Below are 24,491 nucleotides of genomic sequence, written 5' to 3'. Positions count from 1 at the left end.
GTTCACACGTGCAAATTTACATCGGTGCTGCTTCGCAAACGAGCATTTGCTCTGGAGCAAATTTTTAAACCACCTCTCTGAGGTGGATCAAATTTGCTCCGGTGTAAGCTGTTTTCCGGGGCTACGCCGGAGCTAATTTGCACGTGTGAACGCTCTACTGGGGCAGCCCCGGCGTAGCACTGGACCAAGTCTTGCCGTGTGAACACCCCTTAAGTGGTGTTTACTATGCGTGCAAGTGTGTGCGCACTCTGCTCAAGCGCGGAAGGTCCACGTGGGGCATGCGTGTGTGCGTGCACGCATGGCCGCGCAGGTGAGTGTATGTGTGTTTGGTTCGCATTGCCGGTAGTAAGTATGTGTGTAAGTATGTGTGTTGAAAGAGAGAGACAGAGAGAGGAGGCTTATAAGAACAAAAGCAGGTCTCTTTCATCCTTAATTGTATTAATTGACTAATCATAAACACGTCTGATGCACAAGCTGGATCACTGGCCTGTGGGTGTGGGCGGAGAGGGGGAGAGAGAGAGCGAGAGACACTTATAAGAACAAGAGCAGGTCTCTCCATCCTCAATTGTCTAAACAACCTTAATTGACTAATCATAAACACGTCTACTGCAGTCGGTGGGATCACTGGCCTATGAGTGAGTGTGTGTGTGTGTGTGTGTGCGCGCGTGCACACGCTTTGCTCAAGTGCAAAGGCCCACTTGGGGCATTTTTAAAAAAATATATGTTAATTGGTCACTACTTCGCGGATTTTCGTTTATCGCAAGTGGTTTTGGTCCCCATAAACCGCGATAAACGAGGGATTACTGATACCCCATGTGTCAAACTCCGGTCCTCAAGGGTCACTACCTGCATGTTTTACATGTTTCCCTCATCCACCTGACCACAAATCAAATGAGCAGCTCATCAACTAGCTCTCAAGGAGACTGATAACAACCCTGATCATTTGAATCAGGAGTGTTGGAGGAGGAACCCATCTACAACATGCAGGAAAGTGGCCCTCAAGGACCAAAGTTTGACACATGTGGTGTATCTGCACCTGCATCTTGCTGTCGGTCTCATTGCAGTCTCCGAGGCAAGATTTCTTTTTGTCCTTTCATCGATTTTGTAGAGACGTCCAGGTCTTGGGAGAAAAATTGCTGTCTTTTATTTTCCACTTGACAATTACTGTCTATGTCTCATGGTACATTTTATGTCTTGGACAGCTAAATTTAATTTTAGGTTATCGAAATGCACTTAAAATGATGGCAGATGAGATTGAATGTGATTTCTCAATTCTGAGCACAACATGGGATAGGGCAGCATGGCTCAAGGAGTGGTCATGTCCCAACTCAAAGGTTGTGGGTTTGATCCTCAGCCCTTGTTGACCAGGCCAAACTCTCCAAGAAAAAAATATGCAACGCCCAGCTGTTCTTGATGCTGTATCATGCTGCGACAGCATTAAAGCACTCTGAATATCCCAGTTACATCCCCAGTTATGCGGGTGTGTGCATTAACACATTTAATTTTACCTCCCTTCACAAATGTATTTCATTTGTTTCTATTGAGTTGTACAGGTTTTAGGCCACAGCAATGGTGGAAAATGTTGGAAATAATCCATTTTGGTCTTTCTTCGAAACAAAAACCCGACATCTGAACAGGGGGTGTGTAATCCACTGAAAGTCTGCTTCCCATTCGTGACTTTTTTTCCATACCTGATGTGTTGTCTTGTTCAGAAACTCCTTATGGGATTTAACACGACGAATTTCATTGTAATAGTAAGTCTGAGCATGTTCATAAAAGGCATTCTCCAACCTAGAAAGACAGACAGAAATAATTTCAGAACACCATTTAATGCAAATTCTCACTGTCTTGTGAAAAACACGTCGTTTTTGTCATTTTAAAAATGTTTATATTGTTTTTATGTTCGAAACGCGGACACTCCATTAATGTAAGAAAATATTTTAAAATGACAAAAATGGATGCTCCTTTTTGTCCCACAAGATAGTGACAAAATATACATCTGTTAAAATGCTATGTCAGGGGATAAAGAACTTGTAAAATAATGAATAATAAAAAAATATAGAAATGAAAGAAGATAATGCAGTGTCAGGGAACTCCACAACCGCATAAGGGGAACTGTCTAATACTTTGTATTCTGACTCTTTCATATGAGGTAACCAACATTTTAACAGCTCCCAATTTGATGTAGTGCAGCTCCACACGAATCCAAATTATATTCACAAAAACATGTGCCATTTGCATTTTGTATTAGAAATGCCCACAAACTCCGGCACCGTACAGCACCGACAAACCATGTTGCTTGATGGGAAAATGAGCAGGCATAAACTGAAATAATTGAAACCCAACACAAAAAGTCAAGGCCCCGAAGAAAATGCAGAGTGCGGTAAAGCAAGCAGAGTGAGACGGCAATGTGCTGTAGTGTTTGTTGTGTGTCACTGCGGAAAGGCACCTGTTTTGTTGCCTATCACATAAAAAATATATATATATCTATATCTACACATATCAGTGTCAAGAGAAGTTCACACACGTACATGTACATGCTGGCACACGCAGTTCCAATTCACATTTCTAATTGCAGAGTTCAGTTCCAAATTTGAACATTTTTCATTGTGTTATTTTTGCAAATAGTGTTACTTTGATGTCAAAAACCTTCTTTGTGGTGTCTATGTTGTGATATACTTGTGTAGATATTTGAGAGGTCACAAAAGCAAAAAATACCAGTGTCAAAGTCGAAGCTGTGCTTCAAGTGCATCTTCCTACAAAAAAATAATTTTCTCTGGGGGTTTTTTGGTATAATTACTATTTTCTCCTGCTAATGGTTAAAGAGCAAAAAAGGTCAGAAAAAAAATTCTGATGTAAGATGGAAGTTGAATCTTTCCCATGTTTGAACTATGATTCTACACAATATTCTGTGTGCCTTGAAAGATCAGAAGGGGTTTTCTTTTGAAAATGGCTGGGATTGAATGAGTGACACATCATATCTGTTATTGGTGAATTGACAGCTCTCATCTTGAAACATTTGAAGACTTAAGACACTTGTAAATCAGGTAACAATTGCACCATTTTTTTTATTTACCATGGATGGTATTTAATGACCTGGCGGAATCCCCTGACAGAAAGAGTTTCAACTCCCACCTCCGACAGAGCTTTTCCCATGTCCTAAGGGAGGCAGGGGACATTGAGTCTGAGTGGACCATGTTCTCTGCCTCTATTGTTGAGGTGGCCAATCTGAGTTGTGGCCGTAAGGTGGTTGGTGCCTGTCGTGGCGGCAACCCCCGTACTCGCTGGTGGACACCAGCAGTAAGGGATGCTGTCAAGGTGAAGAAGGCGTCCTATCGGGCCTTTATGGCCTGTGGGATCCCAGAGGCAGCCGACGGGTATCAACTGGCCAAGCAGAATGCAGCTTCGGTGGTCGCCAAGGCAAAAAACCCGGGCGTGGGAGGAGTTCGGTGAGGCCATGGAAGCCGACTTCTGGACGGCTTCGAGGAAATTCTGGTCCACCATCCGACGTCTCAGGAGGGGGAAGCAGTGCACCACTAACACTGTGTACAGTGGGGATGGGGCGCTGCTGATTTCGACTTTGGACGTTGTTAACCGGTGGGCAGAGTACTTCGAAGACCTCCTCAACTCCACCAACACGCCTTCCTTGGAGGAAGCAGAGTCTGAGGACCCTGAGGTGGGCTCTCCTATCTCTGTGGTTGAAGTCACCGATGTGGTTAAAAAGCTCCTCGGTGGCAAGGCCCCAGGGGTGGATGAGATCCGCCCGGAGTTCCTCAAGGCTCTGGATGTTGTGGGGCTGTCCTGGTTGACACGCCTCTGCAACATCGCGTGGTCAACAGGGAGAGTGCCTCTGGATTGGCAGACCGGGGTGGTGGTCCCTCTTTTTAAAAAGGGGGACCGGAGGGTGTGTTCAACTACAGAGGGATCACACTCCTCAGCCTCCCTGGTAAGGTCTATTCAGGGGTGCTAGAGAGGAAGGTCCGTCAGGAAGTCGAGCCTCAGATTGAGGAGGAGCAGTGTGGTTTTCGTCCCGGCCGTGGAACAGTGGACCAGCTCTACACCCTTAGCAGGGTCCTCGAGGGTATGTGGGAATTCGCCCAACCAGTCCACATGTGTTTTGTGTACTTGGAGAAGGTGTTTGACCGTGTCCCTTGGGGAGTTCTGTGGGGGGCGCTTTGTGGGTATGGGGTACCGAACCCCCTGATACGGGCTGTTCGGTCACTATACCACCGATGTCAGAGTTTGGTTCGCATTGCCGGTAGTAAGTCGGAATCGTTTCCAGTGAGGGTAGGACTCCGCCAAGGCTGCCATTTGTCACCAATTCTGTTCATAACCTTTATGGACAGAATTTCTAGGCACAGCCGAAGCGTTGAGGGGGTCCGTTTTGGTGGCCTTAGTATTGCATCTTTGCTTTTTGCAGATGATGTGGTAAATAAAATGTATTATTATTATTATTATATTATTGTTGGCTCCTTCAAGCAGGGCTGTCCAACTCTCACTGGAGCGTTTCGCAGCCGAGTGTGAAGCGGTTGGGATGAAAATCAGCACCTCCAAATCTGAAACAATGGTCCTCAGTCGGAAAAGGGTGGACTGCCCCCTCTGGGTCGGGGAGGAGATCTTGCCCCAGTTTAAGTATCTTGGGGTCTTGTTCACAGGTGAGGGCAGGAGGGAGCGAGAGATTGACAGGCGGATCGGTGCAGCATCTGCTGTGATGCGGACTACGTATCGGTCTGTCGTGGTAAAGAAGGAGCTGAGCCAAAGGGCGAAGCTCTCAATTTACCGGTCGATCTACGTTCCAACCCTCATCTATGGTCACGTGCTATGGGTCGTGACCGAAAGAACGAGATCCCGGATACTAGTGGCCGAAATGAGCTTTCTCCGCAGGGTGTCCGGGCTCTCCCTTAAAGATAAGGTGAGAAGCTCGGTCATCCGGAAGGGGCTCAGAGTCGAGCCGCTTCTCCCCAACATCGAGAGGAGCCACATGAGGTGGCTTGGACATCTGATTCGGATGCCACCTGAACGCCTCCCTGGTGAGGTGTTCCGGGCGTGTCCCACCGGGAGGAGACCCCAAGGACGACCCAGGACACGCTGGAGAGACTATGTCACCCAGCTGGCCTGGGAACGCCTTGGGATCCGCCAGGAAGAGCTAGAAAAACTAGCTAGGGAGAGGGAAGTCTGGGCTTCCCTGCTGAAGCTGCTGCCCCTGCGACCCAGCCCCGGATAAGCGGTAGAAAGGTGGATGGATGAAGATGAATGGTATTTAAAGAATTACAGTATATTATTACAAAAAAAAAAGCCAAATAAATCTTATGCATTAGTATTATTATTACCTTATAATGTAACCAACCAGATGGTCGGTATGTGGCAGAACAAATAGACTCTTTCCAGAAAGATCACAGGCATGACAAATAGCTGCAGCTCTTTCAGATGCCACCAAGTCTTCTCCTATAAAAATATTTTAAAAGAAAAAAGAAATGTGAGTGACACAAAAACAACAAGACAGTGGTTTAGATGCAATACACAGATAATGAGACATAGTCAATTACACATCCAGCAACAATATTCGCCTATTTTCTACCTTTTTCCCCCAATAGCTGTTGGAGCAGATGAGTCCAGAGTAGTATTGTGATTTGGCTTGAGAAATGGAGTCCTTGTAATGGACTCGTGTCATCCATTTTCTTCGCTTTGAAATTATTCATAGCTGTCTGTCTTAGATGAGGGGGCAGAGTCCTCACATCAGCTGTGTGCTTGGCCATTAAGTGGTATTTCAGACTCGACGTGCTATGATGATAGCTCAGTTTACGACTGCAAAACATCCAGGTAACTTTGGTCTTGACTATCTGGCAACTTTTTAAAAGTAAACTTTCCATTCATAAACTCTTTAAGTATCCGTGTCTCGCGCTGTCGTGGCTGGCAAAACAGACATGGGCGTGGTCTTCTGCAGCGCGCTTGTCGTTTTGTTTCCGGTTTATTTCTAGAACAACGCAATATCCGCTGTGACATATGCCACGTTAATCTCGCAAGAAAAAATTAAATCACGTTAAAATTCATTTAAAATAATGCAGATAAAAACGCGCTAAACTGACAGCTCTAATTGAAAGCATTTGTTGGAAATAGTAATGTGGAAATTAGAGAAAGAATTGGCTCAACGCTATGATGAAGGTAGATTCAGGAATATCTGCCAATTAGAAATTGAATTACATGGAAGCTACAACAAGAAAGCTGACTATTCCTTGTTTAGATTGAAGATGTCTTTTTTTGAAAACGGTGCAAAAACTGGACAATTATTTGGTGAGACAACTGAAACAGCTTGATTCAAATAATACTATTCGAGCAGTCAGAAAGGGTGACAAATTAATAAGATCGGTCAAACAAAGAATTACTGCTGTCAAGCTATTAAAAAAATTGTGAGATTACTTAATTATGGTCCGTAATGAATTGTTCTAATTAATCTATATTCTAATCTCATCTAAAAATCTCATCAAAAGAAAAAGTTGCATTATAAAGTATTTTATTGTTTTACAGCAGACTTGGACAGATGCAGTCCTAGCCATTTACTTTCTGCACTTTAGAAATAACACTGTTCACCATGACAAACTAAAAGTGCTGAAATAAATATCAATCACTTCTCGTAGTCTACAGAAGACGCATCAACTAGGCCTCATACATGGGGTATTCTCGAGTTTAGTTTGCCGAAGAGCTTTGCTGTGTATGGCTCGCTTGCTATATTGCTAATGCTTTCGGTGCTTAGCTGTGGCTGCACTCGCGACTGGGTGCTTTGCATTGATGTGGGAGTCTAAATTTGAGCTGCTTCGGTGGTACGCAAACTCCTACTTACAAATTAGGCACAGCACTCTACCTTTATCAATTGTGTCGTCAGGGCATTTTGGAATGTAAATTTTCCATTCATTGTGCCGAGAACTCTCACATCCTGCTCCATTTTCACCTCTCCACTCCTCACCGCTGCTTACTAAACCCGCCCAACTCCACTGGGAGCCTATCAGCTTCGGCTAAACAAGCCCCAACATAATGGCAGCCAATCAATGTCCGCTTCGGGCTGTGACTGACAGTTGTTTTCCCCACCCTCAACAACTCAAACACAGGAAGCCAACACATAAAAAGGGCTATTAGAAAAAGGCAACCCACCAACAGAAGAAATAAAGGCAGAGATTAAATTACAGATTAACGTGATCCAAAAAAAAATTAACGCGCGAAATGGGCTGTAATTAATTCATCGCAATTCACGCCATAATTGCTTTCAGGTTGACTGAATGCTTGCGCGTCTGGCTGCCGCTGCTCACCCGCAAAACATTTTTTAGCGTTTTTTACGGTTTTACTTTCGTCAATCCATTTTTGATCGTCAACCGTCAACCACCATCTGTTCTCAATCACGCTGTCACAGCATCCTACCTTTTCGGATCTCAGACGAGGTCCCGTGCCATCTCCACCCCTCTGTACCCCATGACGAGGGTTAACAGGGCCTTTGTCTGGGCCATACTAATTTGGACCATCCTGTCGCTCCTCCATCGACCTATGGAAGGACTACTACAGTACTCAGCGGCAGAGCTTCTCGGGCTCCGCTTTCGGTGATCGAGCTCTCCATCTGCGCTACACCACTTCCCGGACATCGCTCTTCGTCCCTCCCAGAAATATATCCATCGTGGGTCTCGTCGGGGCTTCCACCTTGATGGCTCCAAGGGCATCACCTCCTTCTGGTCATCCTCCCGCCGGCCACGCAGAAACAACGGCCGATCCGCGGACCACAGCGTGTTAGCCGGCCTGGCTAGGTCGACTAATGCTCCTCGCAACAGCGATATTGCCGGCGTCAACTTCGGACTGCTCAACATCCACTCGCTCATTGGGAGAGGTTGTCTCATCCAGGATATCCTCAGAGACTCTCCTAATATAATTATTATGGGGGATTTCAATATACACATGGACAATACCGCCCTTCCGCTCACCATGACTTCACCTCCTCACTTGACAGCTTTGGCTTCCATCAGTTTGCAGACTTCCCCACACACATTAAGGGACACACCCTTGATCTCATTTGCTGCTCTGGCCTCACCCCCTCCAACTACTGCTGATGAACTCGCTATAACGGACCACTTCCTCATTTCATTTAACGTCACCCTCTGGCTCTCCACCTCCATATCACCCCGCATCATCCCTTACCATAATATCAAAGACATCAACATTGACTCTCTCGCTGCAAGGATCGCCACCCTGACTCTGGATATAGACTCCTCTGCTGATGTTTTGGTTTCCCAATACAACACGGTCCTCACCAACATTCTCAATACGCTCGCCCCTGTCAAATTCCGCTCTGTCCTTTTCACTCGGTCTGCCCCCTGGTTCACCCCCCTTCTACGTTCCATTAAATCCAAAACCCGGCAACTTGAAAGACTCTACCGAAAAACTGGTGTCACTGTTCACAAGGACATGTACACAGCTCAACTTTCCCATTACAAGGACTCCATTTCTCAAGCCAAATCACAATACTACTCTGGACTCATCTGCTCCAACACTGGAAATACTAGGACTCTCTTTTCTCCCCTGAACAAAATTACTCAACCCCCTGTCTCCCTACCCTGCCGCCACTTTTATTCTTCTGACACCTGCAACTCTCTGCTCCTATTTTTTTTTTTTGAAAAAGTAAATAAAATCCACCAACACCTGGGCTCCTCTGTACCCCTCCCCTGCCCCGACATCCCCACCTCCTGTCAACTGCTTTCCTCTTTTGAACTCTCCCATCCTTCAATAATCTCAGATATCATAACTAAATCCAAAACTTCCTCCTGCCGACTAGATCCCCTCCCAACAGTCCTGGTCAAATCCTGCTTACCCTCTCTGCTTCCTTTCATTTCAGGCATCATCCATTCCTCACTGGAATTGTTCCTGTCCCCTTCAAAACTGCAGCTGTCACTCCTATCTTGAAAAAACATGGTTCAGATTACAATGATTTCAATAACCTACGACCAATTTCTCACCTTCCTTTCATCTCCAAACTTCTTGAAAAAATTGTTGCCGCTCAACTTCACTCCCACCTCACCCATAACAATCCCTACGAACAATTCCAGTCTGGTTTTCGCCCCCGTCACAGCACAGAATCAGCACTCTTAAAAATCACCAACGACCTTCTTATGGCAGCAGACGCCGGTTTAATCTCAATTCTCATCCTCCTTGACCTGAGTGCAGCTTTTGATACAATTTCCCACCCCGTCCTCCTTAATAGACTCTCCACCATAGGCATCACTCACACCCCCTGACACTGGTTTTACTCCTATCTCTCTGGGCGTTCTCAGTTCATCCAACTCAATTCCTTCACTTCACAGTCCCTCCCCGTCTCTTCCGGTGTGCCCCCAGGGCTCTGTCCTGGGAGCCCTCCTCTTCATTATCTACCTTCTCCCCCTTGGCAATATTTTCCGTAAATTTGGTATACACTTTCACTGCTTCGCGGATGACACCCAGCTCTACCTCTCCAGCAAACCTGACGCCTCCCTCCCACCCTCCTCCCTCTCACACTGCCTTTCAGAAATTAAATCTTGGTTCACACATAACTTCCTCAAACTTAACAGTGACAAAACAGAACTCCTCATCGTTGGTACCAAATCCACCCTCCACAAAACCAACAGTTTCTCTCACACTACTGATAACTCCACTGTGTCCCCCCCTCCCTTCAGGTCGAGAGCCTGGGTGTCATCCTCGATAGCTCACTATCGTTCCACTCTCATATTAATAACATAACCCGGTCCCCATATTTCCATCTATGCAATATCAACCGTCTCCGTCCCTCTCTCACCCTTCAATCCACTGCAATCCTTGTCCACAGTCTTGTCACCTCCCGTATTGACTATTGCAATTCACTTCTCTTCTGTGTCCACAACAAATTCCTCCATAAACTTCAACTGGTCCAGAATTCTTCACCCGTATTATCACTGGAACCCCCTCCCTCCATCACATCACCCCATCCTCCAACAGCTCCACTGGCTCCCTGTTAAATTGAGGATCAACTTCAAAATACTCCTCTTCACATTCAAAGCCATTCATAACCTTGCCCTCCCCTATCTGTTGGACCATCTTAAAATTTCCGTTCCCTCTCATTCCCTCTGGTCCTCAGCTTCCCTCCACCTCTGTGTACCCTCTGCCCGTCTCAGCACGATGGGATGCAGAGCTTTCAGCCGCTCTGCCCCCCAAACTCTGGAACTCACTCTCACCCGATTTCCGAAATATTGACTCTTCCCATATTCAAAACTCATCTCAAAACCAACCTATTCAAAATTAATAGATAATAGTAAATAGTAGTAAATAATAAAAATAGATAGATATAGATATATATAGATATATTTCTATATATATAATATATGCGGCTGGATAGCTCAGTTGGTAAGGCATCGGTATGGCGCACGGGAGACGGTGGTTCGAATCTCGCTTGGGGCAAAAAAAGGAGCACATAACACCATCCAGTGTGGGTCCTTGGGCAAGATCCTTCACGCTAATGCCTACTTCATACAATGATGAGAGACAATAAAACGAATGACATGACTCAGACGTCGCCCGGCCAAACAACGTCTGCGTCAGGTGCTGGGGGACCAGAGCACCTTGATGAAAAATGGGCTACTGGAACAAAGCGGAGATGGGCGAGATGCGATAACATGGCTCTGTTGGAATGCTACTACTCAAGCAACCCTAGTCAGAGGGGTTACATGCAAAGAATGTGGGCTAAATGGTTACTTCGAAACCCACAGTCACGGTTGACCACGAAACAACTAGTAGCTCAGTGTTCCAACATCCACAAACGGCAACTGCTGTCACAACTTGAGATTGATGAGGTACAACGCAGGTTCCATGGTGGAGGGCCCCAGGCTGCCAGATCAGAGGAGGAGGTCACACCAGAGATTGGGAGGCCAGCCCCAATGAATGAAATGCTGAGCGAGACAGCAACTGACCTGAAAGCTAAAATCATGGCGAGAATGAAAGCTGGGCAACCTAGAAACTGATTACAACGGCTATGTGAAGTACCACCTGAAAGTCTCATGGAAAGTGTGAATGCAGCACTGAGGGTGATCTCTACCGTAACGATCACGGAAACCAATGAGCTGATATACGCTTCAGCATCAGTGATCCTAGAGATGCTTGGCTAGAACAGCAACCATGGGAGCCATGAGACACGTTACACACCATGGAAAAGACGGTTGGAGGCCAAGATCAAGGTGGCTCGGAAAGATGTGAGTCAATTGACGGAGGCCCAGAGAGGTGTGATGAAAAGGCCGATACCCGAGAGATACATCCAGATGACCATACCTGAAGCACTCGAAACTACCAAACAAAGGCTCCAAGCCTTGTCCAGCCGCCTAAAGCGGTACACGAAAGAGAATGAGGCCAGACGAATAAACAGGCTGTTCGCAACACAACCAGCGAAAGTGTACACTCAGTGGCAGGGTCCTAACAACAGAGCTGACCCACCAAGACTGGAAACTGAAAGGTACTGGAAAGCCATATGGGAGAAGGAGGTTGCACATAACAGCAGTGCACAATGGCTGGTGACCCTGAGAGAGGAGCACAGCAACCTCCCTGAACAGAACCCAGTTACCATAACAGTGGCAGACATACAGGAAAGAGTCTCAGATATGAAGAACTGGACAGCACCAGGCCCGGACATGGTCCACACCTACTGGCTAAAGAAACTCACAGCACACAAATGAACCAGCTGCTGAGGGATGGGACTCACCCAGGACGGCTAACCGAAGGGCGAACGATCCTGATCATGAAGGATCCCTCAAAAGGTGCCTATCGGCCAATAACCTGTCTCTCCACAACATGGAAGCTCATGTTTGCGGCTAATATAAGTGGACACATGGATCAATACATGAGCGAAGCACAGAAGGGCATTGGTAGAGATACCAGAAGAGCCAAACATCAGCTCCTGGTTGACAGAACAGTCGCACAAGACTGCAGGTCCCGACATACCAACCTGTGCACAGCCTGGATTGATTACAAGAAAGCCTATGACTCGATGCCACATACATGGATCACTGAATGCTTGGAGTTGTATAAGGTGAACAGGACACTAAGAGCCTTCGTTGCGAACTCGATGAGGATGTGGAAAACCACACTTGAAGCCAATGGCAAGCCACTTACCCAAGTGTCCATCAAATGTAGCATATACCAAGGTGATGCATTCTCCCCACTGCTGTTCTGCATAGGACTGAACCCCCTAAGCCAAGTAATCACCAAGACAGGCTATGGATATCACCTCAGAAATTGAGCTACGATCAGTCACCTCCTCTACATGGATGACATAAAGCTGTATGCTAAGAGCGAAAGGGACATAGACTCCCTGATTCACACAACCAGGATCTACAGCAGCGACATCGGGATGTCATTCGGGCTTGAGAAATGTAGTCGGATGGTGACTAAGAGAGGAAAGGTAGTCCGCACTGAAGGTGTCTCACTCCCTGAAGGAACAATAGCAGACATTGAGGACAGCTACAAGTACCTCGGTATACCACAAGCCAATGGCAACCTCGAACTGGCAACAAGGAAAGCGGCTATGGCTGAGTGAGGCAATGGCAATAATAAGATCCGGGCAATAAACAGCTATGCCGTGTCAGTGATCAGATACCCTGCATGAATAATAAGGTGGCCAAAGGAAGAGATTCAGACCACGGACATTAAGACCCGAAAGCTCCTAACCATGCATGGAGGGTTCCATCCCAAATCCAGCACCCTGAGACTGTACGCAAGCCGACACTAGTGAGTGTGAGAGCCACTGTCCAGGATGAAACATCCAAGCTCCATGAATACATCAAGGAGAAGGCTCCAACGGATGACGTACTCAGAGAATGTCTCAGACAATGGGGAACAGAAGATGAAGCGCTGGAAGAGGGACCATCATGGGAGGACAAGCCCCTACACGGGATGTACCACAAGACCCAAGGTGTAGGTTGTGCACAGAGGCACCTGCGACGATCCAACACATAACTGCAGGGTGTAAGATGCTGACAGGGAAAGCCTACATGGAACGCCATAACCAGGTGGCTGGCATAGTCTACCGAAACATCTGTGCGGAGTATGGACTGGAAACCCCAAGGTCAAAATGGGAAAGAGAATGACAGAGCAAAGATCCTGTGGGACTTCCAGATCCAGACTGACAAGATGGTAATGGCGAACCAACCAGATATCGTGATCATAGATAAAGGGCAGAGGAAAGCCGTTGTAGTGGCTGTAGCGGTCCCAAGTGATGGAAACATCAGAAAGAAGGAACACGAGAAACTCGAGAAATACCAAGGGCTCAGAGAGGAGCTGGAGAGAGCATGGAAGGTAAAAGTGACAGTCGTGCCTGTGTTGGTAGGAGCACTCAGGGCAGTGACCCCCAAACTAGATGAGTGGTTGCAACAGATCCCGGGAACAACATCGGACATCTCGGTCCAGAAATGTGCAGTGCTGGGAACAGCAAGGATACTGCGCAGAACCCTCAAGCTTCCTGGACTCTGGTAGAGGACCCGAGCTGAATGAGGGACGGACACCACCCGAGGGGTGAGACAAGGATTTTTTTCTTAATATATATATACACATACTGTATATATACATAGACCGTATTTTCCGCACTAAAAGACGCACTGGATTATAAGGCGCAATCTACAATGACTCCACTAGATGGTGCTAAGCTCCTCCCATTCAACTCGAGAGGCGTCCGTTTAACTTGAGGAGCGTTCATGACCGCCTCTGAAAAATGTAAATATAACTATTACAGTGAAACTCCTCTCCAACGAAATCATGTTTGCAGCAAGAAATTTTTCACAACAGGGGGTTTTTCACTGTAGCAAATTTGATCTCAGATGTAAGCACACACACAAACGTATGTGTACTCTATTTTTATTCCAATAGTGCATCAGTATGAGCACACACTTATTTGACACTTCATATTGTCAGTGTAGAAAGAAAAAAAAGGGAAAGAAATTGCGAAATTTATGATCAGCATTCACTTTCACTTACATCAATTTCTTGGATAATGTCTTTTATTTTGCTTGCTCCGTGTTTTCAACCGTTTCGACCAGTCGTCTGTCCCTTCCCCCAACCACCAACTGCAACCACTCTCACTGAGGACTTCTTCTCCTCCCCCTCCTCTTTCGACCAGCTCTCATCAACCCAGTCTGTCACCTGGTTCCTGCCTGTCCGTCACAACAGAGCAGGTGAGGAACCAACTGAGGAAGATGAATGTGAGGAAGGCAGCAGGTCCAGACAAGATCAGTTCCCGGCTCCTCAGGACCTGCTCTGACCAGCTGTGTGACATTGTCCAGCACATGTTCAACCTGAGCCTGAAGCTGGGCAGAGCTCCACAGCTGTGGAAAACTTCGTGCCTGGTCCCAGTGCCCAAGACCCCCCACCCTAAGGAGCTGAACAGCTACAGACCGGTGGCGCTGACGTCTCATCTGATGAAGACGCTGGAGAGACTCGTCCTCGCCCACCTTCGACCGCTGGTGAGCCCGGCACTGGACCCGCTGCAGTTTGCCTATCAGCCTGGCATCGGCGTGGAAGAGGCCATTATCTACCTCCTCCACTCAGTGCTGTCACACTTGGAGAAGGCTGGGAGCACTGTGAGAATCATGTTCTTTGATTTCTCCAGTGCCTTCAACACCATCCAGCTCAACTTGCTGGGAGGCAAACTGCAGAACGCCGGAGTGGACCACCATCTCACAGCATGGATCACAGACTACCTCACAAATCGGCCGCAGTACGTGAGGTTGCAGAGCTGTGAGTCGGACAGGCTTCTCTGCAGCACTGGAGCGCCGCAGGGGACTGTTCTGGCTCCATTCCTGTTCATCCTCTACACCTCGGACTTCAGACACGCCACTCCAAACTGCCACCTTCAGAAGTTCTCCGATGACTCTGCGATTGTTGGCCTCATTACAGAGGGGGACGATCGGGAGTACAGGGGAATGACGAAGGACTTTGTGGACTGGTGCCAGCAGAATCTCCTCCAGATCAACCCTAGGAAAACTAAGGAGTTGGTTGTGGATTTCTGCAGGAAACAGTCCTCACCAGCACCGATGAACATCCAGGGTATGGACATAGAGAGGGTGACCTCCTACAAGTACCTAGGTGTTCTTCTGAACAACAAACTGGACTGGTCTACAAACACGGACACCCTGATTAGGAAAGGACAGAGCCGACTCTTCCTACTCAGGAAACTGAGGTCTTTTGGGGTTCAGGGGTCGCTCCTTAAGACTTTCTATAACTCGGTGGTGGCCTCGGCCATACATTATGGCATTGTCTGCTGGTCAGGCAGCATCTCAGCCCGGGACAGAAAGAGACTGGAGCGACTGGTCAGGAAGGCCAGTTCTGTCCTGGGCTGCTCCCTTGACACTCTGGAGGAGGTGGGCAACAGAAGGATGCTAACTAAGCTAAAAGCTATGATGGACAGTCCCTCCCACCCTCTCCAGCCCGCCCTGACAGCACTAGGTAGCTCCTTCAGCCAGAGACTGTTACACCCACGCTGCAAGAAGGAGAGATACCGACGCTCGTTCCTACCAACTGCTGTCAGGCTGCTGAATAAAAAATAGCAACAATATTAATAATAATTAAATGATGTGGAAAACAACTGTAAATTGCACTGCGATTTATCCATTTTGTATTTATATTGCACTTAATTGAACGGTGTTTGTTTGTTTTTTCTTCTTCTTTCTGCCTACATTCTTGCTGCTGGAGGCTGTAAATTTCCCCAGTGTGGGACAAATAAAGGATATCTTATCTTATCTTATCTTTCATTTTGATCCCTTTTACCCTCTCTTCCAGCATCAGAGCTCTTCTTGTCTTAGCTGCTTGACATCCAAAGGTCCGTTTTGTAGCCATTTTAGCAATGCAATGTCCATCGTCGTCTGAATCTAACAATAACAAATCCTTCCTGGCATGCAATGAACTTTTAAGCCAGCCACAGGACGCTTCGTAGTCCTCGATGGCCATAGTTAGCTCTCGAAGGCTAAAAACCTTACGCTAACTGGAGTGCTTCTCTCTCATTAGCGCTCCAGTTAGTGTAAGGTTTTTAGCCTTCGAGAGCTAACTATGGCCATCGAGCACAACGAAGCGTCCCGTGGCTGTTTTTAGCATGATAACAAGTAAAGCATTCGAGGAAACGTTCGTTTATTTGAATGTCCGTCGAGCCACGGGACGCTTCGTAGTCCTCGATGGCCATAGTTAGCTCTCGAAGGCTAAAAACCTTATGCCAACTGGAGCGCTAATGAGAGAGAAGCACTTTAGTTAGCGTAAGGTTTTTAGCCTTCGAGAGCTCACTATGGCCATCAAGGACTACGAAGCGTCCCGTGGGTGTTTTTATCATGATAACAAGTAAAGCATTCGAGGAAACGTTCGTTTGTTTGAATGTCCGACGAGCCATAAGCAATTTACTGTGAGCAGCTAATCGGATGCTACGGAACTAGGTTCAGTATCTACACACATAGACAGTGAGGTCCATCTTGGCCAATCGGAGGCCAGGATAATGCTCGGTAATCCAATGGCAGAGCAGCTATGAATATGCTGAGTCCAGGAAACTCGCAGCTGTGACCGAAATAAACATCGTTCACTATGCAAACCAGTGTGGTGGTTGCTGTTGCCTTTTTTCGAACGAAGCAGTTGAGGTCGCTGTTGGATAAGACTTTGTTGTCGTGAATGTCTTCGCGAGGCTGGAGCAGAGAAAATGATTTCGTATAACACAACAGGGGGGGTTTCATCGTATGGGGGGCAGTAGAATGGGAATTGTGTTCATGCATGAAGATTTTTTTCACATAAGGGGGTATTTTCGCCCATGTAGGTTTCGTTCGAGAGGAGTTTCACTGTACTTAAATGAAACTACGAAAATTGAAAATGATGCATCAAAACAGAAAATCCAGCGAGGAAATCACAAAATAAATTATATATGCCCCCTACAGAATTTATTTTGGGATTTCCTCGCTTGATTTTCTTCGTGGTTTCATTGAAGTAATAATTAATTTACGTTTTTCGGAGGCAGCCATGAATGCCTCTCGAGTGGAACGGGAGAAGGCACAGAGACGGAAAAAGACGTACAGTACCTGTATTTGTTGAGACTGTGAAAACCATTAATAAAGTCTGCGTTTAAAAAAAATAAAACCACAGCTCTCCTTTTTCCAACAAATACAGGTGAGTCTTTGTCCGTCTCCGTGCCTTCTCTTATTCCGTTCAACTCGAGAGGCGTTCATGACCGCCTCCGAAACACGCATTGGCATTTCCTTGATCATAGCGCCACAACTCCTACGATCAGATGTCAGTAGTAGTTATTTATTCCTTTGTTGTGTATTCACAAATGATGAAATCACAAGATAAATTATGGAGGGGTGGCTATAGAATTTATTTTGTGATATCCTCGCTTGCTTTTCAGTTTTGATGTATTATTTTCAATTTTCGTAGTTTCATTGAAGTACAGTGAAACTCCTCTCGAACTAAACCTACATGGGCGAAAATACCCCCTTATGTGAAAAAAATCTTCATGCATGAACACAATTCCCATTCTACTGCCCCCCATACGACGAAACCCCCCCCTGTTGTGTTATACGAAATCATTTTCTCTGCTCCAGCCTCGCGAAGACATTCACGACAACAAAGTCTTATCCAACAGCGACCTCAACTGCTTCGTAATTAGTTTACGTTTTTCGGAGGCGGTCTTGAACGCCTCTCGAGTCGAACGGAAGAAGGCACGTAGACAGACAAAGACGTACCTGTATTTGTTGCGACTGTTTTAAAAAATGAACACCACAGCTCTCCTTTTTTCGGAGCTGCAACAAAAACTTATTTAATAAAGCAGCAACACAGTTCACTGAACCAACAGAAAGTTATAACATTGGAAGTGTGTCTTCAGGAAGGAGCCATCTTGGAGTCGATGTATTACCGTAATGACCATACAAAAGACGCACCGAATTTTAAGGCGCTCTGTGAGCTTTTAAGAAAATTGAAGACTTTTTGGTGCGCCCTATAGTGCGGAAAATACGGTATAAAAAATATACATATATATATATATATATATATATATATACTGTATATATATATATATATTCAGTGGCACCTCAAAATTAATTCGTTCTGGAAGACATTTCTTAACTCGAAAATTTTGTCAGTAGAGACGTGTTTTCCATGTAAATGCCCTAAACCATTCCAAGCGCCCCCAAAATTCAGACATAAGTTTTCTAAAGCATTAAAGTGCATCAAAATGTGGAACAAATACATGCTGCAATTAGATTATTGCACAATAAATGACAGTTGTGCATAATGTAAAAAACAAAGAATAGAATAAAAATGATTGTCATTTAACTTTTAACTTCATCCTCATCGTTTTATGCCCTATTTAGTTCATGTTTTCTGTCAGAAGTGGTGCCTGGCACTTTGTAAAGAACAGATCCAAGGATGTTTGCTTTCATCGGCTTTGAACAAATCTTTCGAAAATGTCCAAGTCAAATATTAGCATAGTGAGCGATCACCCGACTGGTGAACACTTTTTTTTTACGTAAAACTTTCGGAATGCCTTAAGGCGCGAGGGGTGAATGACAAGGACGCTGCAGAGACACATTTCTAGCTACACACATAGACACAGTCTTAGCCAATAGGATGCCAAGAAGATTCTAGATAATAGCCAATGGCAGAGCAGCTATAAGTATGTTGCTTTCAGGAAACTCGGAGATGCGACGAGTGACCCAAACTGTATTTTTACCTTTTGTATCTTGAAATTTCTTTCGTAACAAGAGGCAATATTTTCCTGTTGAGGCGTTTCGTAACTTGAAAATTTCGTAGGATGAGACATTTGTATGGAGAGGTACAGTACCACTGTGTATGTTTGTATATATATTAGCGATGTCAGTTTCACGCGTTATTATCGGCATTAATTTAAATTAATTTTAACGTGATTACATTTTTTCGCGTGAGATTAATGCGGCAACACGTCACTGCGGATGTTACATTGCTCTATAAATAAACCGGAAACAAAACAACAAGCACGCTGCACAGGTCCACACCTTCTGTTTTGCCAGCCATGACAGAGTGAGACACCGAAAACGGATACTTGAAGAGTTTATGAATAGGTTTGTTTTTTAAAAGTTTACTTTTGGAATTGAACTCGGTACTTCTGCACTGTGAAGTCAACTTGCTAACCACTGGACTACCGGGCCGCCCTCAAGTGAAAAATGTTCATGTAAAATTGAAAATTGCAATTGTTATTTCAGTAAATATTTGCATTTTGCACATAGAAAATCGAAAACTGATTCATGATTCCATATTGATGAGAGCATTGAAATGGGGAAAAATAGGACAAAAAATAACAAAGGAAATTCAGAAACGATAAAAAAAAATGCGTGAGTAATCACGATTAATTTTTTGTTAATTTGAGTTAATTATGACAGTTGCATTTTTAATTAGATTAAATATTTTAATCGTTTGACAGCTCTTCTATATATTTTTTTTAATTGAATTGACTTGAATACAACTTTATTGTCAAATGTGCTGTATACAGCACAAATGAAATTTCTTCCCTCTCAACATAAAACGAGTACAAACAAACAGAATTTATATATATATACCTGTATATATATATATAGATCTATAGATATATATATCTATAGATCTATATATATACACTGTATGTCAGAGATTTTCTCGGACAAAGTTAAAGAAATGACTCGGCACACAGGAAAATTGTCTTCAATATCGGCAGAAGCGGATCTCTGAGAGCGAACGACGGTTAGTTGCTCCGCGATCACACTCGAGCTCCCTTCCCGCCAATTCAGACTTTTACTGTAACATACAAGGAAAACACTGCCCCCGATATTTGCATACCGCACCCACGGTCCGGTCCCTCGGTAGTGATTGGTTACCTGTTTTAAACATTGAACCACCAGTACGTTGGCGCCTTTTCTGTCTGGTCTACATTGAATTAACATGTTGCAGACTTTGCGGATGGCCAATGTCACCTGGGCGCGACGGGTGTTCTCAACTCGTCTTTTGTTGTTCAACCGCTGTTCCCGAATTATTCATTCCCCTTTTGTGACCGAGTTTCGCCCTCTCCCCCGTGATCGCCCACCTGCATTGACGTGCTAATTGTGGACTTCAACAGCCCTCCGGCCAGGTAGGGCTTTATGCAGGGCTTTATGCACAGGCATTTGGGGGTGCTGGATACGCACCCAAACGTTTCGATGTGTCCAAATTAAAATGAAACTTTAAACATGATTCAATTTTGCTCATAGATTCCTCTAACAATATATCACGGATGAGAGTGGCTAGTGATGAAAAAAGCGGAAGGGGCGTGGCTGGGATGGGGGCGGGGCCACTTACAAAAGTGGCACTAAACATGCTGAAGATGAAGTGTATTCAATTTACACACTATTTGAAACTTTAACATTAAAAAAACCCAAGATTGTTCACTATTCTTTCAAGTGAAAATTTGTGCAATTTTGCTTATGCATTCCTGGTGAGCACCAACATGTAACTCCAAATTTGCTGCTCAAAATCAAAACTAAAAAAGGAAACACATTCCCTGCCATATTTAAGATTTGTTCATTACTTTCAAAACTGAAAAGCAAGCGAGGATATCACAAAATAAATTCTATAGCCACCCCTCCATAATTTATCTTGTGATTTCATCATTTGTGATAAAGTGTTGTGCAAATGTGATAAAAAGCTATCGATTGTTACCTCATACAGTGATAGTGAAGTCCCACACTGTTTACTATCTATGGGTTATGAATGTATTTTATTATATAAAGTGGATGTCTATTTACAGTTTATACAATATACAGTTTCATGAGGTAGAATACTTTTTCTCTTCATTTTAAGCTTTTAAGCAAGCGCTAAAAGCTGATTGGTCCTCTCTGTCTTTTTCCACTCTCTTTTTAGCCAACTCCTCTTGTTTTTACACATGCTTGAGGCTGTCGAAAAGCGCTTGAGATCGAGTCGTTTCTTTTCAATCGAAATGTCTGTTTTCGGTGTTTCACCGAGGTTGCGTGACTCTTGTCAAGCTTTCCATCCTCTCGATCTGTATAGAATGACATCGTCACACACTGTACACAGAGCTTTACCGGCGACATCGTGCTTTTTCACGAAATCCGACACAAGCACAATGGTTCCTCTTTCCTGTTTCCTACTGGGGACACCATCAGCTTTCTATCCAACCAGTCCCATCGAAACGTGTTTTTCAGATCCGCATCTATCTGACGCACTTTAGCTTCGTCGCGAGTCTCGATAACATTCGGCATTCGCGAGAAAGGAGTTCAGGAGGGCGAACACGGATTGGTTGTGATTTGCATTTGCCGATATAGTGACCAATCACAACAAGTAAGACATTGGTTTTAGCCCATATAGGAAGTAACAACAAAATAATGCTTTGTGATAAAAAATGGGATTCAAAATGGATGCTTACAAACGTTACTTGTAAACATTACGAGCCCCGAATCTGCCGAAGACAAGTCCGGAACCCTCCCCCCCCCGAATTTTTTTATGGATTTGGAACAATATAAAATAGGTCAATTTTGACTGGAAAAAAAGCGGAATTCCGCCAAAAAGCGGAAAAATCTCATCCCTGATACACACATATATATATATATATATATGTAGCTTGAATTACTCTATAGTTATCTCTCTTGTCAGGACCAGTGCTTGAAAAAGAGCAAATTTAAAAAGAATGAAAATGATGGTTGCCTGCCTGCAAAAAGCACGTAGTTGTCTCAAATGGTCCAGGACACAAAACGGGCCACTGCTCTCAAGTATCTGGCTAGTGCAATAACTGTCACAAATCCCAAAACAACAGTTTTTGAACTCTGACAAGATGATAAAATATGAATTGTGGAATTGGAAAACCACTTGAATTCATTGAAATTATTGTATTGTCTTGGAAGAGTGGGGGATTATCATACCCAAATATACTTGACATTATTTTCGTATTTCTTTCGAAATGTCCCATCTTGCAAAAGATTGGGGTGAAACAAATGGCCTAGATTGGATTTTTATTGTGCAAGAGCTGACCTCACTTTTCAAACCAATGGAAGTGCTTGCGCAAACGGTTAGACACCAGGGAAGTGGGAAGTAATCCGGATTTGCAATGAAACTAAACTTTTCGCCACACATATTAAACAAAATATCAAGTCACACCTTCTGATGGAAGCCAGCTCGGAACATTTACTCCCACCCAAACAATTAATCAATTCTATCTCAAACAATGCGTCAGTTATCGCTGCATTGGTTAAGAGTGAACACGGACACTTTCCGGATATAAGAGGTTCTTTACACTTGTGCTACCCAGGGGCATGCAAAGGGCTGGGCCGATGAGGTTGGGCTCTCAAGCATCTGCAGCCACCCACAACGATTGTGGAAGGGGAATCTGCCTGTGATTGATGGGCACAAGACACCGTACCCAATAATGTTCTGAAGAATAAACTGTTAGACTTGTATGAAAGAAGTTGCAGGTTACCAAGTAATATTTACTTTCCTATTCTATTCAAATGGCAGTTGTGAAAAATATTTTACAACCATTCAGTCCTGAATTTGTACTGAAAATGTAGGATAAACATTCCAACATCCAAATGGAAACTTTTTAACGTCTACGTTGTAGACATACAGTAGATGTTGTCTGTTTAAGAGGGTGGAAATTTCATCTGTGCTGTATGCAGATTTGACAATAAAGTTGTACTTGATACTTGATTTTGCAGTGATACAAAGGCCCTGAATAATATGAAAATCAAAATGAGAGTTTATAGTGCATATGCATTCCATAACTCAGCAGGGTCCTTACCTGGAGGCATAGGTGTTTTCCTTTGAATTAAAACTACAGCCACTTTTGTATTCCTGCTCTGAAGACTGGATCTAAAATATAAGAGTTGAGATCAATTCCAAGGTCCTGATTTCTTTAAAATAGATCGATAGATCGATAGATAGATAGATAGATAGATAGATAGATAGATAGATAGATAGATAGATAGATAGATAAAGTACAAAACACATTCGAGAGTAGATCCAGTGTGGCGCCACATATGGTCACAGAGATACTACCCCCTCGATCTGGTACTCTGTTTTTGTCATTTCCAGTGTTTCTCTTAGCACATCAAGTGTTTCTCTTAGCACATAACCGGACAATGCATTCATGCTTCATGTCTGCATAATTTTCACAATTGTCACTGTTCGGTATTACTGGACAATGCTTAAGAAAAGCCTGTGTCATTTTGCACACTGTGGTATCAGTATTACTGCACTACTGAGCATGCTTTATTGCTTAAGGACTCTGTGTACTTTTGTGTTTCTGTTTTAAATGTTTATTTTGTATCAGGGGCTTGTTACTGTAGTACTCGAGTGATTCCTACTACCGGAGACAAACTACTGTGCCATTTTAACATACTTGGCCAATCAAGATGATGCAGACTCAAACAACAGACTACAGTGCAGTAATTAATATTGTATATTATTGCATTATACATGATTGCCCGACTTACTGCTGAGAAATGCAATACAATTTGAAGGTGAGCAAAAGTGTCTACTGGAAGTGCTGAAAAATCATTTTTTATGTAAGTGGGTAAAATTAAGAAAGATATACCTGACAATTTCAACTTTAGTAGCACATTCAGATTGTTTCTCTTTCCACTGTGGGTCATCCCAGTCCAATTCGTAGAAGAGAACGACCAGTGATGGTACTTCGTTTAGGTGCTTGTTCATCCAGGATGTTTTCAAAATTCCTTTCGGAATGTACCATTCATAGGATGTACGCTACGGAAGGAGAAGAAAATAACCGTTTATTGACGACTTCACAGCTGTTCGTGTGCCAATTGGTAGGATTTATGAGACGTATTTTATTACGAGTCGACCATGAACTTGTGAAATAACTTCCTCCACAAACCTTAGTTCGACACTTGGGATACTCATGGTCTCCAGGGAGGATTTTGAAAGAGATTGGCACTCTGTCGGCTCGCCGATTGGCGCTGAACACATCCCAAATAGCACGATGAACAGCATTGTACACCACGTCCAAACCAGTAAGAGCGACAAAAGCCATCGGTCGACAGCATAGCTCCGTGGGAAGCTCCCACTGCAGACCTGCCATCCCTCAACTTTCAACAGCGGCTCCAACTATAAAGTCAGCAACAACAAAAAAATTAAAAACACACTCGATTATAACAGTTTCCTTTGGATTGTTCGACGAAATTGCAATTACGATACGATCAAAAAAAGAAAATCCACGTTTACAGACCGAATGACATAAATGTCAACCAGGATGTATCATATTCGGGCAGACAAAATCACCCAGGTGACTCACTGTCAACGATTCGTTACAACAGAAAGCTGCCGATCGAGTAAAACAATAATCCAATTTTCGCAATGGAAAGGTATTCTAAAATAATTGATGGAAGAAAAAACATACTCTTCGCAATCTGAATGAAGTACGCTGTACTGTACCGACAAGGGTGAGGTGTTATTTTTTTCCCCCTTCAGCGAGTGGTTCTTTTTCTTCT

General features: G+C 44.4%; 1 protein-coding gene across 2 annotated transcripts in view; it reads right to left on the bottom strand.

Annotated features, from left to right (window-relative positions):
- The window catches only part of trappc11 (trafficking protein particle complex subunit 11), a 117,330-nt gene extending 92,839 nt beyond the window's left edge, over nucleotides 1-24,491 (bottom strand). Inside the window, exons 1-6 of one of the 2 annotated variants that reach the window (XM_086131947.1) lie at nucleotides 24,401-24,491; nucleotides 23,879-24,108; nucleotides 23,579-23,748; nucleotides 22,784-22,854; nucleotides 5,331-5,445; nucleotides 1,692-1,791 (exon numbers count right to left, since the gene is read on the bottom strand). In XM_086131947.1, the coding sequence (XP_085988073.1) occupies nucleotides 1,692-1,791; nucleotides 5,331-5,445; nucleotides 22,784-22,854; nucleotides 23,579-23,748; nucleotides 23,879-24,082 (660 nt within the window). In that variant the 5' untranslated portion in view covers nucleotides 24,083-24,108; nucleotides 24,401-24,491. The remainder of the gene's footprint in view (nucleotides 1-1,691; nucleotides 1,792-5,330; nucleotides 5,446-22,783; nucleotides 22,855-23,578; nucleotides 23,749-23,878; nucleotides 24,109-24,400) is intronic. The other variant, XM_086131956.1, reaches the window with a different exon arrangement.

The sequence above is a fragment of the Hippocampus guttulatus genome, chromosome 2 (assembly GCF_054856545.1).
Source record: "Hippocampus guttulatus isolate MCC_2025c chromosome 2, RoL_Hgut_1.0, whole genome shotgun sequence".
NCBI classification, from domain to species: Eukaryota; Metazoa; Chordata; class Actinopteri; order Syngnathiformes; family Syngnathidae; genus Hippocampus; species Hippocampus guttulatus.
This window is presented reverse-complemented; position numbering and strand designations above follow the sequence as displayed.